Source organism: Neofelis nebulosa, chromosome 8 (assembly GCF_028018385.1).
Source record: "Neofelis nebulosa isolate mNeoNeb1 chromosome 8, mNeoNeb1.pri, whole genome shotgun sequence".
Lineage (NCBI taxonomy): Eukaryota > Metazoa > Chordata > Mammalia > Carnivora > Felidae > Neofelis > Neofelis nebulosa.
The window spans coordinates 7,527,170-7,546,936 of record NC_080789.1 but is presented as its reverse complement, the minus strand read 5'-3'; the positions used below and the strand labels follow the sequence as shown (position 1 = coordinate 7,546,936).

At 44.7% G+C, this 19,767-nt stretch overlaps 2 protein-coding genes and 1 long non-coding RNA gene across 5 annotated transcripts in view; 2 read left to right on the top strand and 1 right to left on the bottom strand.

Annotated features, from left to right (window-relative positions):
* Window positions 1-296: 296 nt before the first annotated feature.
* On the top strand, window positions 297-14,595 carry LOC131518790 (uncharacterized). Of its 2 annotated transcripts, none has more exons than XR_009265281.1 (4): window positions 297-764; window positions 1,983-2,090; window positions 10,960-11,327; window positions 11,578-12,045. It is a non-coding gene; the product is annotated as an uncharacterized LOC131518790 (long non-coding RNA). The 2 variants fall into 2 exon arrangements; XR_009265280.1 differs by lacking the exon at window positions 11,578-12,045 and adding an exon at window positions 14,078-14,595 and having other exon boundaries at window positions 302-764; window positions 10,960-11,061.
* On the bottom strand, window positions 7,886-17,980 carry PHF5A (PHD finger protein 5A). The gene is made up of 4 exons (XM_058741196.1): window positions 17,799-17,980; window positions 17,387-17,410; window positions 16,710-16,876; window positions 7,886-8,542 (listed from the first exon to the last, which is right to left on the bottom strand). Exons 1-4 carry the CDS (start codon window positions 17,848-17,850, stop codon window positions 8,453-8,455), a joined length of 333 nt encoding a protein of 110 aa, XP_058597179.1. The 5' UTR covers window positions 17,851-17,980; the 3' UTR covers window positions 7,886-8,452.
* A 251-nt stretch (window positions 17,981-18,231) lies between these two features.
* ACO2 (aconitase 2) overlaps window positions 18,232-19,767 on the top strand; it is a 57,651-nt gene continuing 56,115 nt past the window's right edge. For both annotated transcript variants that reach the window (XM_058741185.1, XM_058741184.1), the window contains exon 1: window positions 18,232-18,391. In XM_058741185.1, coding sequence (XP_058597168.1) covers window positions 18,356-18,391 — 36 coding nt within the window. In that variant the 5' untranslated portion in view covers window positions 18,232-18,355. The remainder of the gene's footprint in view (window positions 18,392-19,767) is intronic.

Here is a 19,767-nt window from a genome sequence, read left to right as displayed (position 1 = left end):
ATCGCCCGTTCCCCAATTTTCTCCCCTCCCCCCAACCTTTATTCTCATTCGAGACGGTTCCAGCCCAACGGCAGTCACCGAACCCACGTGGGGTGGCGGAATCCAAAAGTTTCCAGCTACGAACAGTTTGCATTTGTTTGTTCCTTGATCACTTTTTTTTTGGCAAGGGCAGAGACCAAGGCGGCGTGGGGTGTTAAAATCGCTTTCCTTGACTGCAGCAGGAAAACGCCGGACTGGAGGGCAAACTCCAAGGGGACAGGGAGGCGGGAGGGAGCCTGAGCCCCAAATCGCCCATCCCCCCCCCCCCCCCCCAGCGCTTCAGCCCCTGGGGCACCTCCAGGGACTACTTGCCTCGTGCGTCAGCGAGTGGCAGAGCGTCACATATACGCCCCCCTCCGTTTTGCCCTCCTCCACTCCTCCCCTTTTTCCTCCCTCTCCACCTCCCTCCCTCCCCATCTCTTCCCACTCCTCCCTCGTTCTCCCCTAGCGTGTTCCACGCGAGCAGAGAGACCCGCCGGACCCACAGGTTTCCAGAGCACTGAAGAGCTAAAAATATAACGGGTGTGTTAGCAACAGCCTTCCGATTGGTCGGGGAGCAGGGAGAGGCGGTATCTGATTGGGTTTCCTTTCCAACAGCTTGGATTAAGAATGCGGGCCAAGAACCGAGGCGCTCGACCCAAGGGGACAGTGTGCGTTTGCGCGGTGAGGCATTGCAAAGGATGCTGGTATTTGAAGTTATTCATTAGAGGCAACCTTGGAAATAGGTGGGTTTGAATCCCAGTTCTGTCTGTCCAGCAACCATGTTCAACTTGATTTAATGGCAGCAAGTCTCTTTACATCATCAAACCTGCTTGTTCTTAAAATGGGGATCGTGTGGAGATTAAATATGATACAGTGTATAAAGCTTGGCTCCAATAGTTGGTATACTTAATTTAGAGGTAACTGTTCAGGGGGGACCTAGGTGGCTCAGTGAGTTAAGCCTCTGACTTTGGCTCAGGTCATGATCTCACATTTGTGAGTTGGAGCCCTGCGTTGGTCTCTGTGCTGACAGTTCAGAGCCTGCAGCCTGCTTCGGATTCTGTGTCTCCTTCTCTTTCTGTCCCTCTCCTGCTCACGCTCTGTGTGTGTGTCTCTCTCTCTCTCAAAAATAAATAAACATTAAAGGTAACTGTTCAGGCCAAATTGCATCCTACATATCCTGTTCACAGTTAGATGTGCATTCCCCAACAAGAAACCCTACTATACAGAATGAAGAGAAAAAAAGGTTAGGATGAGCTGAAATGAACTGTCCTAGGGAATCTCAGAAAGGAGAGATAGAGTCCATATTAGCAGATTAAAGGTAGACGTCTCCTAACATTTAAGTGCAGGCTGAGGAAGGGCACAGTGAATCCCTGGACAGAAGGCGTTACATTTCTGCGTGTTCCAGCTTTTATTCTAATCTCCCCTGCAGTACTGGAAACACACCAGGCCTGAGCAATTTAACTGAACAAAACTGAGAAATCCAGCCTCCTTGGCAATTGAGAGCCCTGGGTAAAAAGGGTTGGCATATAAATAGGAAGAAATAAAATAGAGGAGCAAAAGGTAATCACCATTCTTTACTGCTGATGGCTCCATTTGTCGTGTGAGTTGGAGGAGAGAAGGACTTTTTCTCTCCTCAACGTGTGATTTCATCTTGCCAGGGCTTAATTGTGAGCTTAATTCCTACTCAAGCATTCCACAGTCCCCTCCCATTTTGAATAATCATACGTTGCAAGGTACACACCATGGTTTCAAAATGGTGAGCTTCAGAAGCAACCCCCCTGTCTGAGAGTAAGCAAGTTATACCAGATGTTTTGTTGCCTTGGCAAGTCAGGCTGGTTAATAATTAACCCCAATTAACTCTCAGGGGTGAGTCACTCTCTCGTACACACATGCTAGGGTGAGAGATTTTGTAGTTACTTTTATGTTACCTAAGAAAATATTTCCTCAATTTGATTTTTCAGATCCACTGCTCCAGCTGGGCAGGAACAAAGACAACCACAACAAAACTGACTTTGGAGAAGTGATTGGATGCAGGACAAAATGATTTGCTATTTATTCACCACCAATACGTGAGTGAACAAACCCGGCCTTTGCTAAGACACTAAAAATTCAGAGTTCAAAGAAAGTAACATTTTAGTCTTGGTGGTAACAGGCCACTCCGGATGGAGTTGATGAGCAACCAAATAGCTGGGAAAAGATGGGAATTGGAATCCTTTTCTTAAGGCAAGAAAATTTCTATCAAGGCAAATAATCTTTCACCTTTATACCTAGCTTCAAACTACAACTAAAAACCTGCAGGTCAGAATAGAGTGACACAGTTTTTCTGAAATGTAGACAGTTCAGTTTGATTCCCTGGAAACTTTTTCTTTTTTATTTCCAGTATAGTTAACATACTGAAGTTAATCTTCTTAATTTAGAAGCTGCTAATTGGCAGGCCAAGGTCCACATCTGGTGGATATATTGTCTTGGTGTATACTGACACATTAAAATTTTTAAAATGAGTTGACATTTAACGGGCGCCTGGGTGGCTCAGTCAGTTAAGGGTCTAACTTCAGCTCAGGTCATGATCTCCAGGTTCGTAGGTACAGAGCCTGGATCCTGTTTCAGATTCTGTGTCTCCCTCCCTCTCTGCCCCTCCCCCGTTTGCTCTTTCTTTCCCTCTTTCTCTCTCTCAAAAATAAACATTAAAAAAATTATAAAATGAGTTGACATTTAAAAATTGGGAGATGGCACAAAGATTTTTTAATTTGCCATTTGTCCTAAATTCAAAGGATCTGGGCATTCCAGGTGGAAATTGTCCAGAGTTGAATAGCAGCTATCTCCTTTAGACGCGTCCTGTGTTCTCTGGTCTCCCCCCAGATTCCCCACACTGAGGCCAAGGGTCATAAATCATTTATTACCCTGTTTGGGCTATTCTTCTCACACCCCTCTTTTTTCAATCAATTATATTGCTTACTCAGACTCTTGAATTTGTGACCCATTTTTCAGTTCAATGTAATAAATAATTGAGTGATTGCCCTGCAGTGGAGGGAGAGGCAAAAGGAGTTCAAGGATTTTACCTAGTTCATTGTTGTGAACTTCTGGATTGCGATTCATGATCCATTAGTACGGTCATACAATCACTTGGTTTAGTGGGTTTCAGGCAGAAGTTTTAGAATAGATGGGGCGCCTGGGTGGCGCAGTCGGTTAAGCGTCCGATTTCAGCCAGGTCACGATCTCGCGGTCCGTGAGTTCGAGCCCCGCGTCAGGCTCTGGGCTGATGGCTCGGAGCCTGGAGCGTGTTTCCGATTCTGTGTCTCCCTCTCTCTCTGCCCCTCCCCCGTTCATGCTCTGTCTCTGTCTGTCCCAAAAATAAATAAAAAACATTAAAAAAAAAAAAAAAAAAAGAAGTTTTAGAATAGAATAGAATAAAATGAAAATATTGGAGCGTGTTTACACAGTAAACACTTCATGAAACTTTTCTATGTATATAGTAGGCATGAATAGTCCAAGTGGGAGAGATTGTTGTGGGGTATGGTGTATCTAGAAGCATTCATGAGATGCCAGGAGCTTAGAAGGAAGAGGTACCCAGTTGGATGGCTAATGTGAACGTGGAAAGGTATTTTGAACAAAGGAAATACAGAGTCAAGAAGACAGGATATGTGCAAGGAATGTTCCTTTAACTGCCTGATGAAGCGCACAGAGAGAAGCAAATAGAGGAAAATCTTGGGGGTAGGGAAGAGGGAACCATTTTGAGGCCCTTCCATGTCAAGACTTAAATGTTTATCGATGAAAAAGTAGGATCCCACTGTAAAAGACTGACCATTTATATAAAGACTTCCCGGTAAGGGTAAGGAACTTACAAGGTCAAATTTCTTTCTTTCTTTTTTTTTTTTTAAACGTTTTATTTATTTTTGAGACAGAGAGAGACAGAGCATGAACGGGGGAGGGTCAGAGAGAGGGAGACACAGAATCTGAAGCAGGCTCCGGGCTCTGAGCTGTCAGCAGAGTCCGACGCGGGGCTTGAACTCACGGACCGCGAGATCATGACCTGAGCCGAAGTCAGCCGCTTAACCGACTGAGCCACCCAGGCGCCCCTCAAATTTCATCCTTACAACCCGAAGAGGTAGGCATTATTGTCCTTATTTAACAGATAAGAAAAAAGAAGCAAATAGGGGCACCTGGGTGGTTCAGTCGGTTGGGCGGCCGACTTCGGCTCAGGTCATGATCTCGCTGTCCATGAGTTCGAGCCCCGCGTCGGGCTCTGTGCTGACGGTGCAGAGCCCGGAGCCTGCTTCGGATTCTGTGTCTCCCTCTCTCTCTGACCCTCCCCCGTTCATGCTCTGTCTCTCTCTGTCTCAAAAATAAATAAACGTTAAAAAAAAAAAATTTAAAAAAGAAAAAAGAAGCAAATAGAGGTTAAATGACTCACCAGAAGTCAAGAGCAGAGCACAATTCAAATACAGGTCTAATTATAAAGCCCACCCATTTCTAATTACACTTTTTTTTTTTTTAAGTAAGAGCACATGTAATAAGTGCAATGTTTAAAGGTGATTAAATTACCATGTGTGTACAGTGTACTTGAGAAACTGGAAGACACCCATCCTTTCTAGAGCCTGGAATGAATATCAAATACTGAATAGATAATAGTAATGCTCATAAATCCAGGAAAGGGCACCACTTTCTCAGGCTGACCATGATGAGTTCTATTATTTCAACCAGAACTATGTAGGCAATGCTTATTTATTGATCTATTTTTTAGTTAGTACTTATTTAACGATGGAGAGAAACACTTAATTTTTAAGACCATTTTGATTCTTTGTGGACATACACAGTTGGCTGAGATCATTTTCTAGTTCTCGCCACAGAACTCTATGTTGTTAGAGGTTAAAATTCAGTTTGTAAGTGATGCTTTCCCAACAGAGAATTTGGTGCTAGCTATTATCCTAATTTTTAAAACTGAAAAGGATTTAGGGGCGCCTCGGGTGGTTCAGTCGGTTAAGCGTCTGATAACTTGATTTCAGCTCAGGTCATGATTTTGCAGTTCATAGGACTGAGCCCTGCATGGGGCTCCATGCTGACAGCACGGAGCCTGTTTGGGATTCTCTGTCTCTGACTGTCTCTTTTGCAAAATAAATAAATAAACTAAAAACTTTTTTTAATTGAAAAGGACTTAATTAAGTCCAAAATAGACAGTAATTTAAGGATTCCAGCTCCAGGGCCATTTACTTTATCTCTGGTGTTCTTAACTCATTAATTGTATTGTTCTCTTGGCCTCTGAGAGGAAACAAACCAAGCATGCGATTATGGAACTAGGTGACAGAGGAACAGAGTTCAGCAGAATTCACTGGGCTAAGGTTGAACTTGCTCCATTCAGCAGTGGAGCATGGAGGGGGTATGCCCTTGAAATCCTTTGGGTGTTAATTGTAAACTTGCTTACCATAACTCTCAGAGGCACACTTGATGAGGCTGAAGGAGCACAGTTCAAGTGGTGTTTTGCTCAAATTAAGTAGCTTTTGATAACATTTGTAGATGCAAGATGTTACGTGGACCAGAGTGGTTAATAAGCAAGTTTAAAAGGTTGGTTTGTTTTTATCCAAAATATTTTTTTTTTAATATTTTTATTTATTTTTGAAGGAGAGAGAGACCAAGCGTGAGCAGGGGAGGAGCAGAGAGAGAGGGAGACACAGAATCTGAAGCAGGCTCCAAGCTCCGAGCCATCAGCCCAGAGCCGGACGCAGGGCTTGAACTCACGAACTGGGAGATCATGACCTGAGCTGAAGTCGGACGCTTAGCTGACTGAGCCACCCAGGCGCCCCTGTCCAAAATATTTTTAACTTCTATTACACATTAAAACTAAAGTGACTATAGAATCAATACACATTCTAATCTGAAAATGATCTAGCCTCTACAATGTTGACACACCGTAATCCCCCCCAATTATGCTTCAGAACTGCTCAGAGAGCTCCCCAAACACACTGCCCATTCAGATTGTTTCGCCAATACAGATGTACATATCCACGGACCCCACCCCCTTTGCCTGTTAAGTTCCAACATATCCTTCAAAGCCCAGTTTATCATCTGGTTTAACTTTCATTATTCATTTAATACTGAGTACCTGCTACCTGCTAAGCCAGACAGACTTGGTTACTGCCATCAGGAAACCAGCCTAAAGGAGGACTGTCAATAATTACTAGACACTGTAATCGTAATGATAGGGTGCTATGTGGGCATATTAACAAGAGGAACTGATTTAGATTGGGGGTCGGGAGGCATCTTTTGAGGAAATATTATCTAAGGTCTGAAGGATGTGTAACAGCTGAGCAAAAGGGGGACTGAGCATTAGGAAGCTTAATAGGTAAAAAGCAGAGGCAGGAAGGAAACCAGCAGAGGAACTGAAAGGAGGCCCAGGGGCTGGAGTGTGAACAGAGTGGCAGGAGGAGATGGGGAAACCCTTCAAGATTATTACCCCTGAGGTGCCCCCAACCTAGGCCAAGGACCCTTCCTTTGTGCACCCTCTCTGGGTTATTCTAAACTGTTTCTGGCAGCTTCCTTTATTAAATTCTCTGAAGGTAGAGATTATATTTTAATTCAATTTTTGACCCTTGATAGATCACAATTAATCAAGAGTTTTGTTGATCTAAATCAAAGCTCTGACAAGTAGTCAGGAGACTATCATATCTTTCCTTGTCTTTGCCACTAAATTTCAGTGTAACTTTGGGCAAAGCCCCTGCATTCCTAAGGACTCAAAACCAGTTTCAAATCCATGGTGTCAGGGGTGCCTGGGTGGCTCAGTTGGTTAAGGATCTGACTTTGGTTCAGGTCGTTATCTCATGGCTAGTGAGTTTGAGGCCCGTGTTGGGCTCTGTACTGACAGCTGAGCCTGGAGCCTGCTTCAGATTGTCTATTTCCCTCTTTCTCCGCCCCTCCCCTGCTCATGCTCTGTCTCAGAAGTGAAGAAAACATTAAAAATTCAAATCCATGGCATCAAAGACCACTTGACTGGAAGTCTCAAATTATGATTGTGCCTTCATTTTTTTTTTAAAGGTTTTGAGTGTGAGGAGAGGGGAGAGGCAGGGGCAGAGGATTGGAAGTAGGCTCTGTGCTGACAGCAGAGAGCCAGACACAGGGCTTGAACTCACAAACCATGAAATCAAGATGAGAGCTGAAGTCAAATGCTTAACTGACTGAGCCATCCAGGTGCCCCAGTGATTGCGCCTCTTTAGGATAACCTGCTGATCACCTCTAGCAGGCAGAAACACCTCTAGTCATGTTAGGGTGAAGGATGCGTCTGAATTTCCCCTTATTCTGTTTATTTACTTTAAAAAAAAAAAAAAAAAAAGGAAACATATCCTTGATGTGAGTATATGTGCACTTTATGAAATAAATCAACCCTGTTCAGTTCTCTGAACTTATCAACTTGAACACATTTTGTTGGAAGCCATTTCTTCAGTTCAAGTTAAACAGGAAGAAAAATAAGTTTCTTTTTTTTTTTTTTAATGTTTATTTATTTTTGAGACAGAGAGAGACAGAGCATGAATGGGGGAGGGGCAGAGAGAGAGGGAGACACAGAATCGGAAGCAGGCTCCAGGCTCCGAGCCATCAGCCCAGAGCCTGACACGGGGCTCGAACTCACGAACCGTGAGATCGTGACCTGAGCTGAAGTCGGACGCTCATCCGACTGAGCCACCCAGGCGCCCCAGAAAAATAAGTTTCTAAAAACAACTTTGATTTGCCTATAATGAAAGGAGTCAATGGTTTAGAATCCCTTCTGGTAGTAATAAGAGAACAAGGTGCTTGACGAATCCCCATGCATCTACCCTGAACTACAAATTCCTAGGTGACTAAAATAAATTCCTAGAGTCAAATTGGGACTGTGACTGAATACCAGAAAAGAAACACCTGTTTTATTAATACAACAGCAACAGAAAGGGTTTCCAAGTTCTTAGAAGAATAACATGAACAGGCACCACCTGCTAAGCGTTACAAGATTAAATGCCCACACGGATTGTGGTGAGAGCTCCCCACCACACTGCAGATGCCTCATCAACGGCAGCTGCCATCAGAGCTGCTGCCCAGAACAGGCTCCTCACTGCGCTAGCTTCGTGGGCAATTCCTCAAACAAAAGACTGAAATGATGCGATTCCTGTTTCAGAAGCTCTTGGTGTAGAGACAAGATATCAATTTGGAAACCAGAGGCTTGTTTCTCGAGTTCAAGAAAAATCACGGACCAATCTATCAATTTTTCTCTGCTATCGTCTGCCAGAGTGCTCTGTGAAGATTTCTTTCCCATTCCCACCACGTGTCTGGGTAAGAGGAGAGGTGCAGAGGTGTCAGTGTACTAACAGGCACTCGGGTGGTGCTCTGTGCTCCGCTCACTCTCTGCTGGTGGTAGTAGGTGTCTTTTCTGGCAGCTGCAGCAGCTTGGTGGGAGGAAAAGGCCACCCACCGATCACCTCTTCTTGAAGCCGTATTTTTTGCGTTCATAGAAGAGATCTGTCTTAGAGCTCCCCAAATTGACAATCTTTGGGCAGCCATCTCTCTGGAAAACAGAATAGAGAAGTTGTTAAAAGTCTTTGAGTCTGAACTGAACCTTTTTGATCAATAGGTTTAGCCATTTACCTTACCTGTTCAGTTATCCTATTCAATCTATCATCAAGAATTTATTAAGCATCTAGAATGTGCCCAGGGCCTGTCCACTCTCTACTTAGGGTGGCCTGCACTTACAATATTGGACTCTCAGGGAGCGTGGAGCCTGCTTTGGATTCTTTATCTCCCTCTCTCAAAAATAAACATTAAAAAAAAGAATGTTGGATTCTCAGCCCACTTCTGTTGCTAATCTGATACAGCTGAGGTAGAATTTAACTCTTAAGATATCCAAAGGGTTTTCTTCAAGTGAGAAGACACAGTATTAATCATCTACAGATCGAGCTCTCTAGCTCTCCTCCCCTAGCTCAAGAAAGGGAAGAATACCACCAAGGAAAAAAAAAACCTGAAGGCTTTAGGAAATAGTACTTTACATGTTAAATACAGTAGGAGAAAACTGGGCTTGATGTGTCCTTATGAATTCACTGAATTTGACACATGGTCTTAGGGGAAGAGTGTTCCTGTGCTAGAGATGGCTGCTGAAGGTCTATAATCTGATTTGTAATGACATGTTCCCCTGGCCATTTTGTGAGCTTGAGTGGTTTCAGTGAAGCCTCCGGGAAGCTGTGTTCTGCAGAAATGAGGACTCCATCAGTTGATCTGGGATGATGGGTAAGAAAACTGGGGGAGGCGTTATTAGAGAAAACCTTCACAGGTCTGATTTTATTAAACACCTACGTTAAAGGAGGTTGCTCCCTGTGACGATGGGCTTTAGAATGAATGAATTAATCAAGCCCTTAGACATCTCATTTCTAATTTAGTTGATTTCTCTTTTGGGGGATCGATATAATATTGTACAAAAACCTCTAGGGGCGCCTGGGTAGCTCAGTTAAAGCATCTGACTCTTGATCTCAGCTCAGGTCATGATCTTGTGGTTCATAGGACTGAGCTCTGCACTGGGTTCCGTGCTGACGGCTAAGAGCCTGCTTGGGATTCTCTTTCTGCCCCTCCGTCCTCTCAAAATAAACAAACACTAAAAAAAAAAAACAAAAAACAAAACCTCTAAACATGCAAAGGCAACACTAACATCTGATTACTTTCTAAAAACTACGTAGCATATATTACCCTTAAGAACTACCATCTGGGGGTGCCTGGGTGGCTCAGTCGGTTAAGCCTCTGACTTCGGGTCAGGTCGAAGTTTCCCTCTCTCTCTGCCCCTTCCCTGCTCATGCTCTCTCAAAATAAACATTAAAAAAAATTAAACAAAAAAATTAAACAACAACAAAACTATCATCTGAGTAGCTTGAGTGCTGAGGGAGCCTGGGAGGGGGCTCAGCCCCACCAATAGTTCCCTAGGTGAACTCAAGCTATGTAATCCGTATTCAAAGTCCTGGTACAAATGAAGGAACAGCTGCCCCTCACGGCTGAAGGTCTGGTATTACATGGGACAGTGCTCTAAGCTATCTTTAGAGATGCTATGACGACAGCCTGGTTAGGCTTACTGTGCCTAAATGATTTGCATGACTGTGGGCAAGTCACTTCTCTTTGGAGTTGTATTCCCCAACTGTAAAATAAGTGGGCCAGAGCAGGTCAATGTTTACAAACTACAGAGAGCCCCAGAGAATCCTGAGAGGTGATATAAGAATCCATCCTCCAAACTGGGTAGCTCCATTCTCACTCGTAGTTTAGGTCAAGATAGTAGGCTCTGGAGCCAGGCTACCTGAGTTTTGGTAAGTTACTAAGTATATAATCAGCCCTTGATAAATCCCAAGAAACTGCCAAAAACAACTATCAACAATTTCTCTATGGTTCAACCTAACACACACACACTCACTCTCTCTCTCTCTCTCTCTCGGCTTCTGTGTAGGATACTTAAAAAGATTTTTTTTTTATTTTTAAGTAATCTTTATATCCAATGTGGGGCTCAAACTTACAACCCTGCTATCAAGAGTTGTATGCTCTACCGACTGAGCCAGCTAGGCACCCCTGTGTAAGATACTTTTAGAAGATAGGACTCTATGTATTAAAAAACAGTTGGAGGGGTGCATGGGTGGCTCAGTTGGTTGAGCGTCCTACTTCAGCTCAGGTCATAATCTTAGGATATGTAGGTTCGAGCCCCGCATTGGGCTCTGTGCTAACAGTGCCGAGCCTGCTTAGGATTCTCTCTCTCTTCCTCACTCTCTGCCCCTCCCTTGCTCACGCTGTCTCTCTCTCTCAAAACAAAACCTTAAAAAAAAATTTAATAAAAGTTGGAAAACCAATGTACTAGATTAAGAGATCTTTGATTTTTATGGACTTCTCTTCACAGACCCACAGGTTTCCTGTTTTGATGCCTAAGCACTCCTGCCTTTTATTTCCTATACATCTCCCAAGGGTCTAAATGTTGTGCGAGATGAGGATGTGCTCTCTGTAACTGGCTGGCTTTTGCTGAGTATGCTGTGAATGAACAGCATGAAGAGGAAGATGGAAGGACTGGTAAGAAACCTTAGAGGTTGAAACAGTATTTGTTTTGTGTATGTGTGTGTGTATAAAATATTTTTGGAAGAGCGCAAGCAGGGGAGGAGCAGAGAGAGGGGGACAGAGGATCTGAAGTGGGCTCTGCGCTGACAGGCTGACAGTAGCAGGCTTGATGTGGGGCTTGAACTCACGAACTGTGAGATTATGACCTGAGCCAAAGTTGGATGCTTACCTGACTGAGCCACCCAGGTGCTCCTACAAGTATTTGTGAGCTGAGCTAGAAGGTATTTTTTTTTAATTTTATTTTCTTAATTTTTTTTTTTTTTTAACGTTTATTTATTTTTGAGACAGAGAGAGACAGAGCATGAACGGGGGAGGGTCAGAGAGAGGGAGACACAGAATCTGAAACGGGCTCCAGGCTCTGAGCTGTCAGCACAGAGCCCGACGCGGGGCTGGAACTCACGGACCGCGAGATCATGACCTGAGCCGAAGTCGGCCGCTTAACCCTGAGCCACCCAGGCGCCCCACTAGAAGGTATTTTAAAAATACCTGCAAAAGTCTGCCAGTAGCTCTTTTAGCAACCGCATGTCTAAATACTAAAAATTTCATCCTTTTTCAGCCCTTCCAGAGGATTGGCAGATTTCCCCATTCCTAGCATAGGGAACTTTTAATTTTAGGCAGCTGTAGCTTGAATTGTAAATACATCTTACGGCCATTTAATTTCTAAAATTTCATTAAAAATCTTGGGGCGCCTGGGTGGCTCAGTTGGTTGGGCATCTGACTTCAGCTCCGGTCATAATCTCACCGTCCGTGAGTTCAGGTCCCGTGTCAGGCTCTGTGCTGACAATTTAGAGCCTGGAGCCTTCTTTAGATTCTGGGTCTCCCTCTCTCTCTCTATGCCCCTCCCCTGCTCATACTCTGTCTCAAAAATAAATTCAAAAAACAAAAAAAAAAAAAAACAAACATAAAAAAATAAAAACTTAATGGGGTGAGGGTCAAAGAGGGAGAGAGAGAGAATCCCAAGCAGGCTCCATGCTCAGCACAGACCCCAGGATCATGACCTGAACTGAAATCAAGAGCTGGATGCTCAACCAAGCCACCCAAGTGCCCCATTTTCAGATTTTATTTTTAAGTAATCTCTACACCCAATCTGGGGCTCATACTTACAACCCTAAGATCAAGAGTCGCATGCTCATGGGGCGCCTGGGTGGCGCAGTCGGTTAAGCGTCCGACTTCAGCCAGGTCACGATCTCGCGGTCTGTGAGTTCGAGCCCCGCGTCGGGCTCTGGGCTGATGGCTCGGAGCCTGGAGCCTGTTTCCAATTCTGTGTGTCTCCCTCTCTCTCTGCCCCTTCCCCGTTCATGCTCTGTCTCTCTCTGTCCCAAAAATAAATAAAAAACGTTGAAAAAAAAATTAAAAAAAAAAAAAAAAAAAAGAGTCGCATGCTCTATTGACTGAGCCAGGCAGGTGCCTGTTTGTTTTTTTTTTTAATTTTTTTTTTTTTCAACGTTTTTTATTTTATTTTTGGGACAGAGAGAGACAGAGCATGAACGGGGGAGGGGCAGAGAGAGAGGGAGACACAGAATCGGAAACAGGCTCCAGGCTCCCAGCCATCAGCCCCAGAGCCTGACGTGGGGCTCGAACTCACAGACCGCGAGATTGTGACCTGGCTGAAGTCGGACGCTTAACCGACTGCGCCACCCAGGCGCCCCTGTTTTTTGTTTTTAAGTAAGCTCTACCGCCCAACGTGGAGCTCAAACTCAGGACTCCAAGATTAAAAGTCTGCATGCTTTACCAACTGAGCTGGCCAGGCACCCCAAATGCTGTTCAGTCTTTTGACACCTGTTTAGTCAATACCATGTAAAAAGCAGACTGTACATTGGTTTGGGACCTTAACGACAGCGTCATGTTTTTCTTCGGAAAGACCTTCAATCTCTCAATAAATGTATCCATGAGGTAATAAGGATTATTACTTCCTTTTTGGATGATTCCACAAAGTCATCCACATTTGTAGCAAAGACTTGAATATGGGCTTTCTGTCTCTTAGTATGGTGTTTTCACTACTAGGGTTTCCCAGAGGCAAAAAACCCAAAACTTTCCCATGTTTAAGAAGTTGTAAGGAAGTAAATTTATGAATTAACTTTGAAAAATATCAAGTATTTTTAATCAGTCTAATGGGCTCTGCTGTTCAGTAAGCGGAGCAGAGAATAGTAGAAATAGTGAGAGGGAGAGGGATCCTTAACCACACTGAGAAGAGTAATACAGTGAGGTGGTTTGAGTGAACGCTCTGAGTTTGACTATCCATTCTCAAAGGGGATGAAAGCATCTTTGATATTTACCAGGGTTTGTGATTTAAAGTTCATCCTCAGCCAACAAAATCTTACTTCTCTTCTTAGGAAAAAAATTATAATTTGAATTTTAACTTTTCTCTTTAGGGGAGCAATACTGAAACAAAAAACATGAGAAACATGGAGTCAGGTAACCTGGGTTCTAGTCCTACATCTGCCATTGATTAGCCATGTGACCTTGGGCCAAGTTGCTTAACATCTGGAAGCCTTACTTTTTCTTGTTTTTATCACGAAGAACTTTTGGAAAAGAATGTTTCACATAGTTTGGGGCACACAGGAGGAGCTCTACAAATGTTACCAGCTATTCTTATCTTCTGGTTGGGAAAGCTGAAGAAAATGGTTAAGCAAAAGGAGCAAAGAAATCAAGGGTTAAGCAGGGATCAAATCAGCATGATGCCGTATTATAAGAAGCTACAAATTAGTCCTCTGGCAGCAGTACCCACAGATATTCTCCCTAACTCCTGCCTATTCTTGGAGCTGAAAGACTAAGTGAGAAGAACCTGTCTAGTTTGCTGGTCTAATTCCCTTATAAATTATGAAAACAGCAGGAAGAGGAGTACAATAACTGGGGTTGCTTTGGTTACAGAAGGATTTCTGCATAGGAAAAAGTCTTAGGCACTTATCTACACAATGATCTGAAAGGCTGAGAGGCTGGATCATGTCACTGGACTGCTTTGTGTTCCTAGGAAACTACTGCCGAGTATATGTAAGCTAGGCGCTATCTCAAGCATCCTCAGAACATTCCTGTACAGTATGAAGTAGGCGAAGTGATGTCTACAATAATCCTCAGGAACAGAATGAAGCATGAAGATCCAAAGGTATCGATCAGTTAACATACCACGTGCAGATAAGTCAGACAGTAATTAACATTTATTAAGCACTCTGGTTACAAGCTTATTCCAGACAAGAACTCTAGCTACAACAATGCAAAAGTTCAGGAAAATGTTGTCCTTAAGGACTCTGTAGCTAGTTTAAGAGCTGTTCATAGGGGCGCCTGGGTGGCTCAGTCGGTTGGGTGGCCGACTTCGGCTCAGGTCATGATCTTGCGGTCCTTGAGTTCCAGCCCCGCGTCGGGCTCTGTGCTGACCGCTCAGAGCCTGGAGCCTGTTTCGGATTCTGTGTCTCCCTCTCTCTGACCCTCCCCCGTTCATGCTCTGTCTCTCTCTGTCTCAAAAATAAATAAACGTTAAAAAAAAAAATTAAAAAAAAAAAAAAAAAAAAAAAAAGAGCTGTTCATACTGTCTCTTCACTGTTGCCTTTCCATGGTTTTACTGTTTATAAATTACAAATAATTACCAAACACCTACTATATACAGACACGGAGCACTCCTATGAATGACTTACAGGGGAAGCACCAAAAACATGGACGATGCTTATAATATATGTCAAGCACTGTACCAATAACTCAGGTAAAAGATAGATAAATAGGTCCTTTCTTTTTTTTTTTTTAACGTTTATTTATTTTTGAGACAGAGAGAGACAGAGCATGAATGGGGGAGGGTCAGAGAGAGGGAGACACAGAATTGAAACAGGCTCCGGGCTCTGAGCTGTCAGTACAGGGGCCCAATGCGGGGCTCAAACTCACGGACCGCAAGATCCTGACCTGAGCCGAAGTCGGCGCTCAACCGACTGAACCACCAGGCGCCCCAAATAGGTCCTTTCTTTAAAGCAGTGCGACTTAGCTGGCTTTAGCGACTTAGCATCAGATCGATAAGGATATGCTTTGAGAGTCAAAGGTAAATGCAAATCAGTTTAGGACAGGACACCAGCTGAAATTATATTTTTGGTATTTTATCTATGACCTTTTTCATCTCCCTAAAAAATCAGAAGACATAATGATATAAGAACAGTCTTATCTGGCCAGGTATGTTCCACTTCCTGGGAGTAGACAGGATCCAAATATGTAGGACTGCCGGGGAGGCTGGATGTTTCTACTCAAAACAGGCACATCCTACCAGAAGGACTTACAAAAGGACGACAAGGTATAATGGAGACATCACTGGGTTTAGTCAGATAGGCTGTGTTTGTCACTTATTGTCTGAGTTAGAGACTGTAAAATGGGGATAATAACAATCCCTATTTAACAAAGTTGTTGTGAAGAATAAAGAATGACAGGGGCGCTTGGGTGGCTCTATCAGTTAAGTGTTCGACTTTCGATTTCAGCTCAGGTAATGATCTCACGGTCTTGAGATGGAGCTCTGTTTGGCTCGGAGCTAGGTGTGAAGCCTGCTTAAGATTTTCTCTCCCTCCCTCTGCCCCTCCCCTGCTCTCTCTCTCTCTCTCAAAAAAATGAATGACATCTATAACTACCTATTCTTTGCACGTGTGAACATTAAGAATCATGTTATAGGGGCGCCTGGGTGGCGCAGTCGGTTAAGCGTCCGACTTCAGCCAGGTCACGATCTCGCGGTCTGTGAGTTCGAGCCCCGCGTCAGGCTCTGGGCTGATGGCTCGGAGCCTGGAGCCTGTTTCCGATTCTGTGTCTCCCTCTCTCTGCCCCTCCCCCGTTCATGCTCTGTCTCTCTCTGTCCCAAAAATAAATAAAAACCGTTGAAAAAAAAAAAAAAAGAATCATGTTACCTTTTGCTTTACCCTAAGTTAGGTATCCAGGTACCTTCTATTAGCTTAATGGTACTATTATCACACTTTTTTACTGTGCCGTAAAAAGAAGAAAACAAGCTGATGCACAGTCCCCCAGCCCCCTAAGAAGCCTTCTGCCTCCAACCTAAACAAAAGGAGTAAAACTTGCCTTTAGTATAGATCTACAAGCCCTCTATCCTAGCATTTGGCTAAAGAAATTGAATGTCCACTGCCACCACACAATGTCAAGGGGCAAATATGTCACAAGACTGAATGACAATTCTGTAATATCAAACCAAAGGCATTCTTTAGCCAGTTAAAGTGGAAATCAACACGAGTTGTCCCAAATTCAACTGTCACCACATCCACTCTAACAATTAATGACAGTAAAGAGAATTACTGAGTATATTACACACTATGTACTGTGCCAGGACTCACAAAGCGCAGGATGTTGTTTCTGAATAAGAATAATCAGAGAGAGACATCAAAGGAATAGAGGGCTCTCCAAATTGCTGACGTTGACAAAGACTTGCTTCTTTTGCATTTTAGCCCTTGATGCAAAATAACTGCCTTTTATTGGACTACACCTAGCTCAGCTCCCAGAACTTAATGAAATCATAACCTACGTGACCAGCTCAACATAGTAATCTCAACAGACCACAGGTGTTTGCCATCGTTGTCAAAGAGTTACTGAATAAAAGCAGCAAAGATCAGATGGAAATCTTGGTATACACTCACATCCTTCTCTTGGATGGTGCACTCCTTACAGTAATAGGCATCAGAAACTCCAGGGCCTCCACAGATCACACAGCGCCCTTGGTAAGAGCCATAATTACACTCATCACATATGCGCACCAGAGTGCAGGGACGCACGTAGGAGTCACAGATCACACACTTGCCATCACCTGTGAGAAGAGAGAATGGAATTATGCTCACTTCCAAGTACCTCCTCAGGTCTACTGCCCTCCTCCTGCTGTGGGGATATACACTAGTGTCCACCTGAGGGTGACTTTAGGACCCTCTATTTTGGCCAACTCACAACTCAGTGTCCACCTCAATCCCCTCAACACAGAAATTCACCAACCAATATATAAGGAACTTAGAACATCACTTCGTAGACGGTAAGTCTATATGACTCCTGGTAAAGAACCATGTGTGTGTGGGGACGGGGTCGGGCGATCTCCTGTCCAAAGTCAATGATTTTTCTCAAGACCTAACCCTGTTTAAAACGCGCGAATTAGAGTGGTGAGGTGGAGCGGGCCTTCGGTTGCAGCCTAGCTTTCAGTGTTCACATACTTCCAGGCACATCTACTCAAAGCCCTCTTTGCGGCACTGCTGGAAATGCCCACTGGCTGGCTCTACACAAACTGTGAGGGGGGAGGAGTGGGGTGTTCAGGAGGGCGTGTTCCACTCACATTTCTCACACAGTCTTCCGATAGCTGCAAAGGCAAAGACGGTACAATTAGAATTGGCTTGGACGAAGAGGGGAAAGACATCTTCGAGCAAGGGCTGCAGTGACCCTTAACCATCTTACTCTCATAAGCTTCCATCCGAAGCAAACCCACACCCTCCTGAGGCCGCTCCCAGGACCTAGGCAATCTGAGTTTCTCCTGACCTCACCTCGGCCGTCCGCCTCTGGCTCCCAGCACGCGCGCGCCCGCCCTCTTTTGAAGAGGCGGCAAATCGGCGCGCTCTCACGCTACCGACCGGGAGGCGGGAAACGTGGCGCCTCCGAGTCTAAACCCTAAGGATGAGATGGGAACCTCCGACCCCCGGGCTCTTAATACTATCCCCACCCAGACACCCGGGAGCCAGAAGCCGCCTCACCAACACCAGCCTGCTTGCGGCAAAAGATCAAATCCGGATGATGCTTGGCCATAACTCCGACACCAGCCGGCAACCGGAAGTTTAAGGAACTTCCGTCCGCCCTTTAACCTCCATTTTCCAGCCTCCCGGTTGCTGTGATTGGTCCTCCAGGCTTCACCAAGTTCCGCCCGCTCTCGCGCGATCAAAACGCTTCAGTTAAACAGGAGTCTCCGTCGTAGTTGGCGAGCCAGGTCCTGGCAGGGACGTAAAAGTGTTTTGAAAAAAAAAAATGCCTTTCCCAGATATGGATGGAAGAGATAAGTGCAGTTTGTCCTTCCATAATACATCTTTGTGGCCAGTATTTACTGCCGCCAGTGTTTTTCTGCAGCTGTTTTCCTTTCAGGCCTTCGTCTCTAACGGGAGCTCCGCCCACTGCGCTCCCCGGGCTCTGGCACCTCCACAGAGGCCCCACCTTCACTGTTGCGAGTTTCTCTTCAAGCCACGCCCCTTCCCGAAAGCTTTAAATACGCAGTATTGTACGCCATTTTCCTGCGACTTGATCTTTGTCAGTGCACAAAATGGCGCCTTACAGTCTACTAGTGACCCGGCTGCAGGTGAGCCAACTCAGGGACCTCTGGGTTCACGAGGGCGGGGTACCTCCTACTGTGCCTGCGGCTGTGGGCGAGGCAAGGCGAGGCGGGCCCGACCTCCCGCCGACTTTTCCTGCACCTGTCCCGGCCGCGGGCCCAGCGCCGGTGCCCGCTCCTCCCGCGCCCGAGGTCAAGGCGTCCCCGGCTCAGCTCTCCCAGCCCTGGGAAGCGCCCGGTGGGAAGCGTAGGTCTCAGAAACGGCGGCCAGGTGAAGAGTGGAGGCACCCCTTTCTGAGGACTTCACTCCCCTCTCGTAGGGTTTCTTTCCGTTCCTCAAGGTGAGGACAAGGTGACTGGGGGGCGCGGTCGTTGTTGAGTCCACTAGGCCCGGTGTCTGAAAGGCCTCACTTCTCATCTTCCGGCAGCAGAGACTTGTTACACGGCTGCATCTACGATTGTCCGGCCTGGAATCTGGAGAAGAGATTAGTATTCTGTTCGTTTTAAGAGTGTCTTGCGGAACATATAGCCGAGAAGCCGAGGGGACTTTCCGGGCCCAGACTTAGTAAATAGTAATACAAGAGACTTTCTTCTTTGCAAGATTGCCAAGACTGTTTTCATTCCTCATATTATTTGATTCATATAATCATCTGGTGAGATGATGATTCTCATTCGATACGTGGCGAAACTGCTAGAAAGTAGGTGAAAGTTTCTACTCTTTTGAGTGTCACCGAAGTGTTGTGGCCTGAGCATCTGCCCAACTTACCCTTTGGTTCTTGTTCTTGTCAGCCTGCCTTCACAGAACTTCTCTGGGCCAGAGTATGATCCTTCAGCTAATACTTGTATTTGTGAGAGTACCTGTATAGAGTATTTTGAGCTCACAGTTAGTTGCTTCTCAATTACAAGGTGGGAGGATAAAGAGACTCAACGGTTTGACCTTGACTCTTCTGTTATGAACCATCTAGAAAGTTGACTGTGATGCCAGATTTTTTTTTCCCCTTGTAACTTGACAGCACCAGGAAGGAGTTATATGCAAGGTTTCAATATCAAGCATGTGTTTTGTTAATAAAAATCAAACAATAAAGTAGACATTTTCTGACAACCTTTACATTTTAACTTTGTGAATCTACTTTGAATCAAGTGGCACAACTTTGATGATAAAATTAAAGAAGTTATGTGCTGTACTCTCTCGGGAAGCGTTGTGTTATTAGGGTGTTGTTATTGTTTTTTTTTAAGTCACGTTGCTGAAATTTAGACCATATGGTTTAAAATGAAATCATCATTTAAATACTTCTGATCTCTCAATTCTGGGCAAGGACAAGGGGTTTGCTCTAATTGTTTTTTTCAGATTTTTTGATTCCGAGGTTAACGTTATAGAAATACAGGTGGTTGTTTTTTCCTGA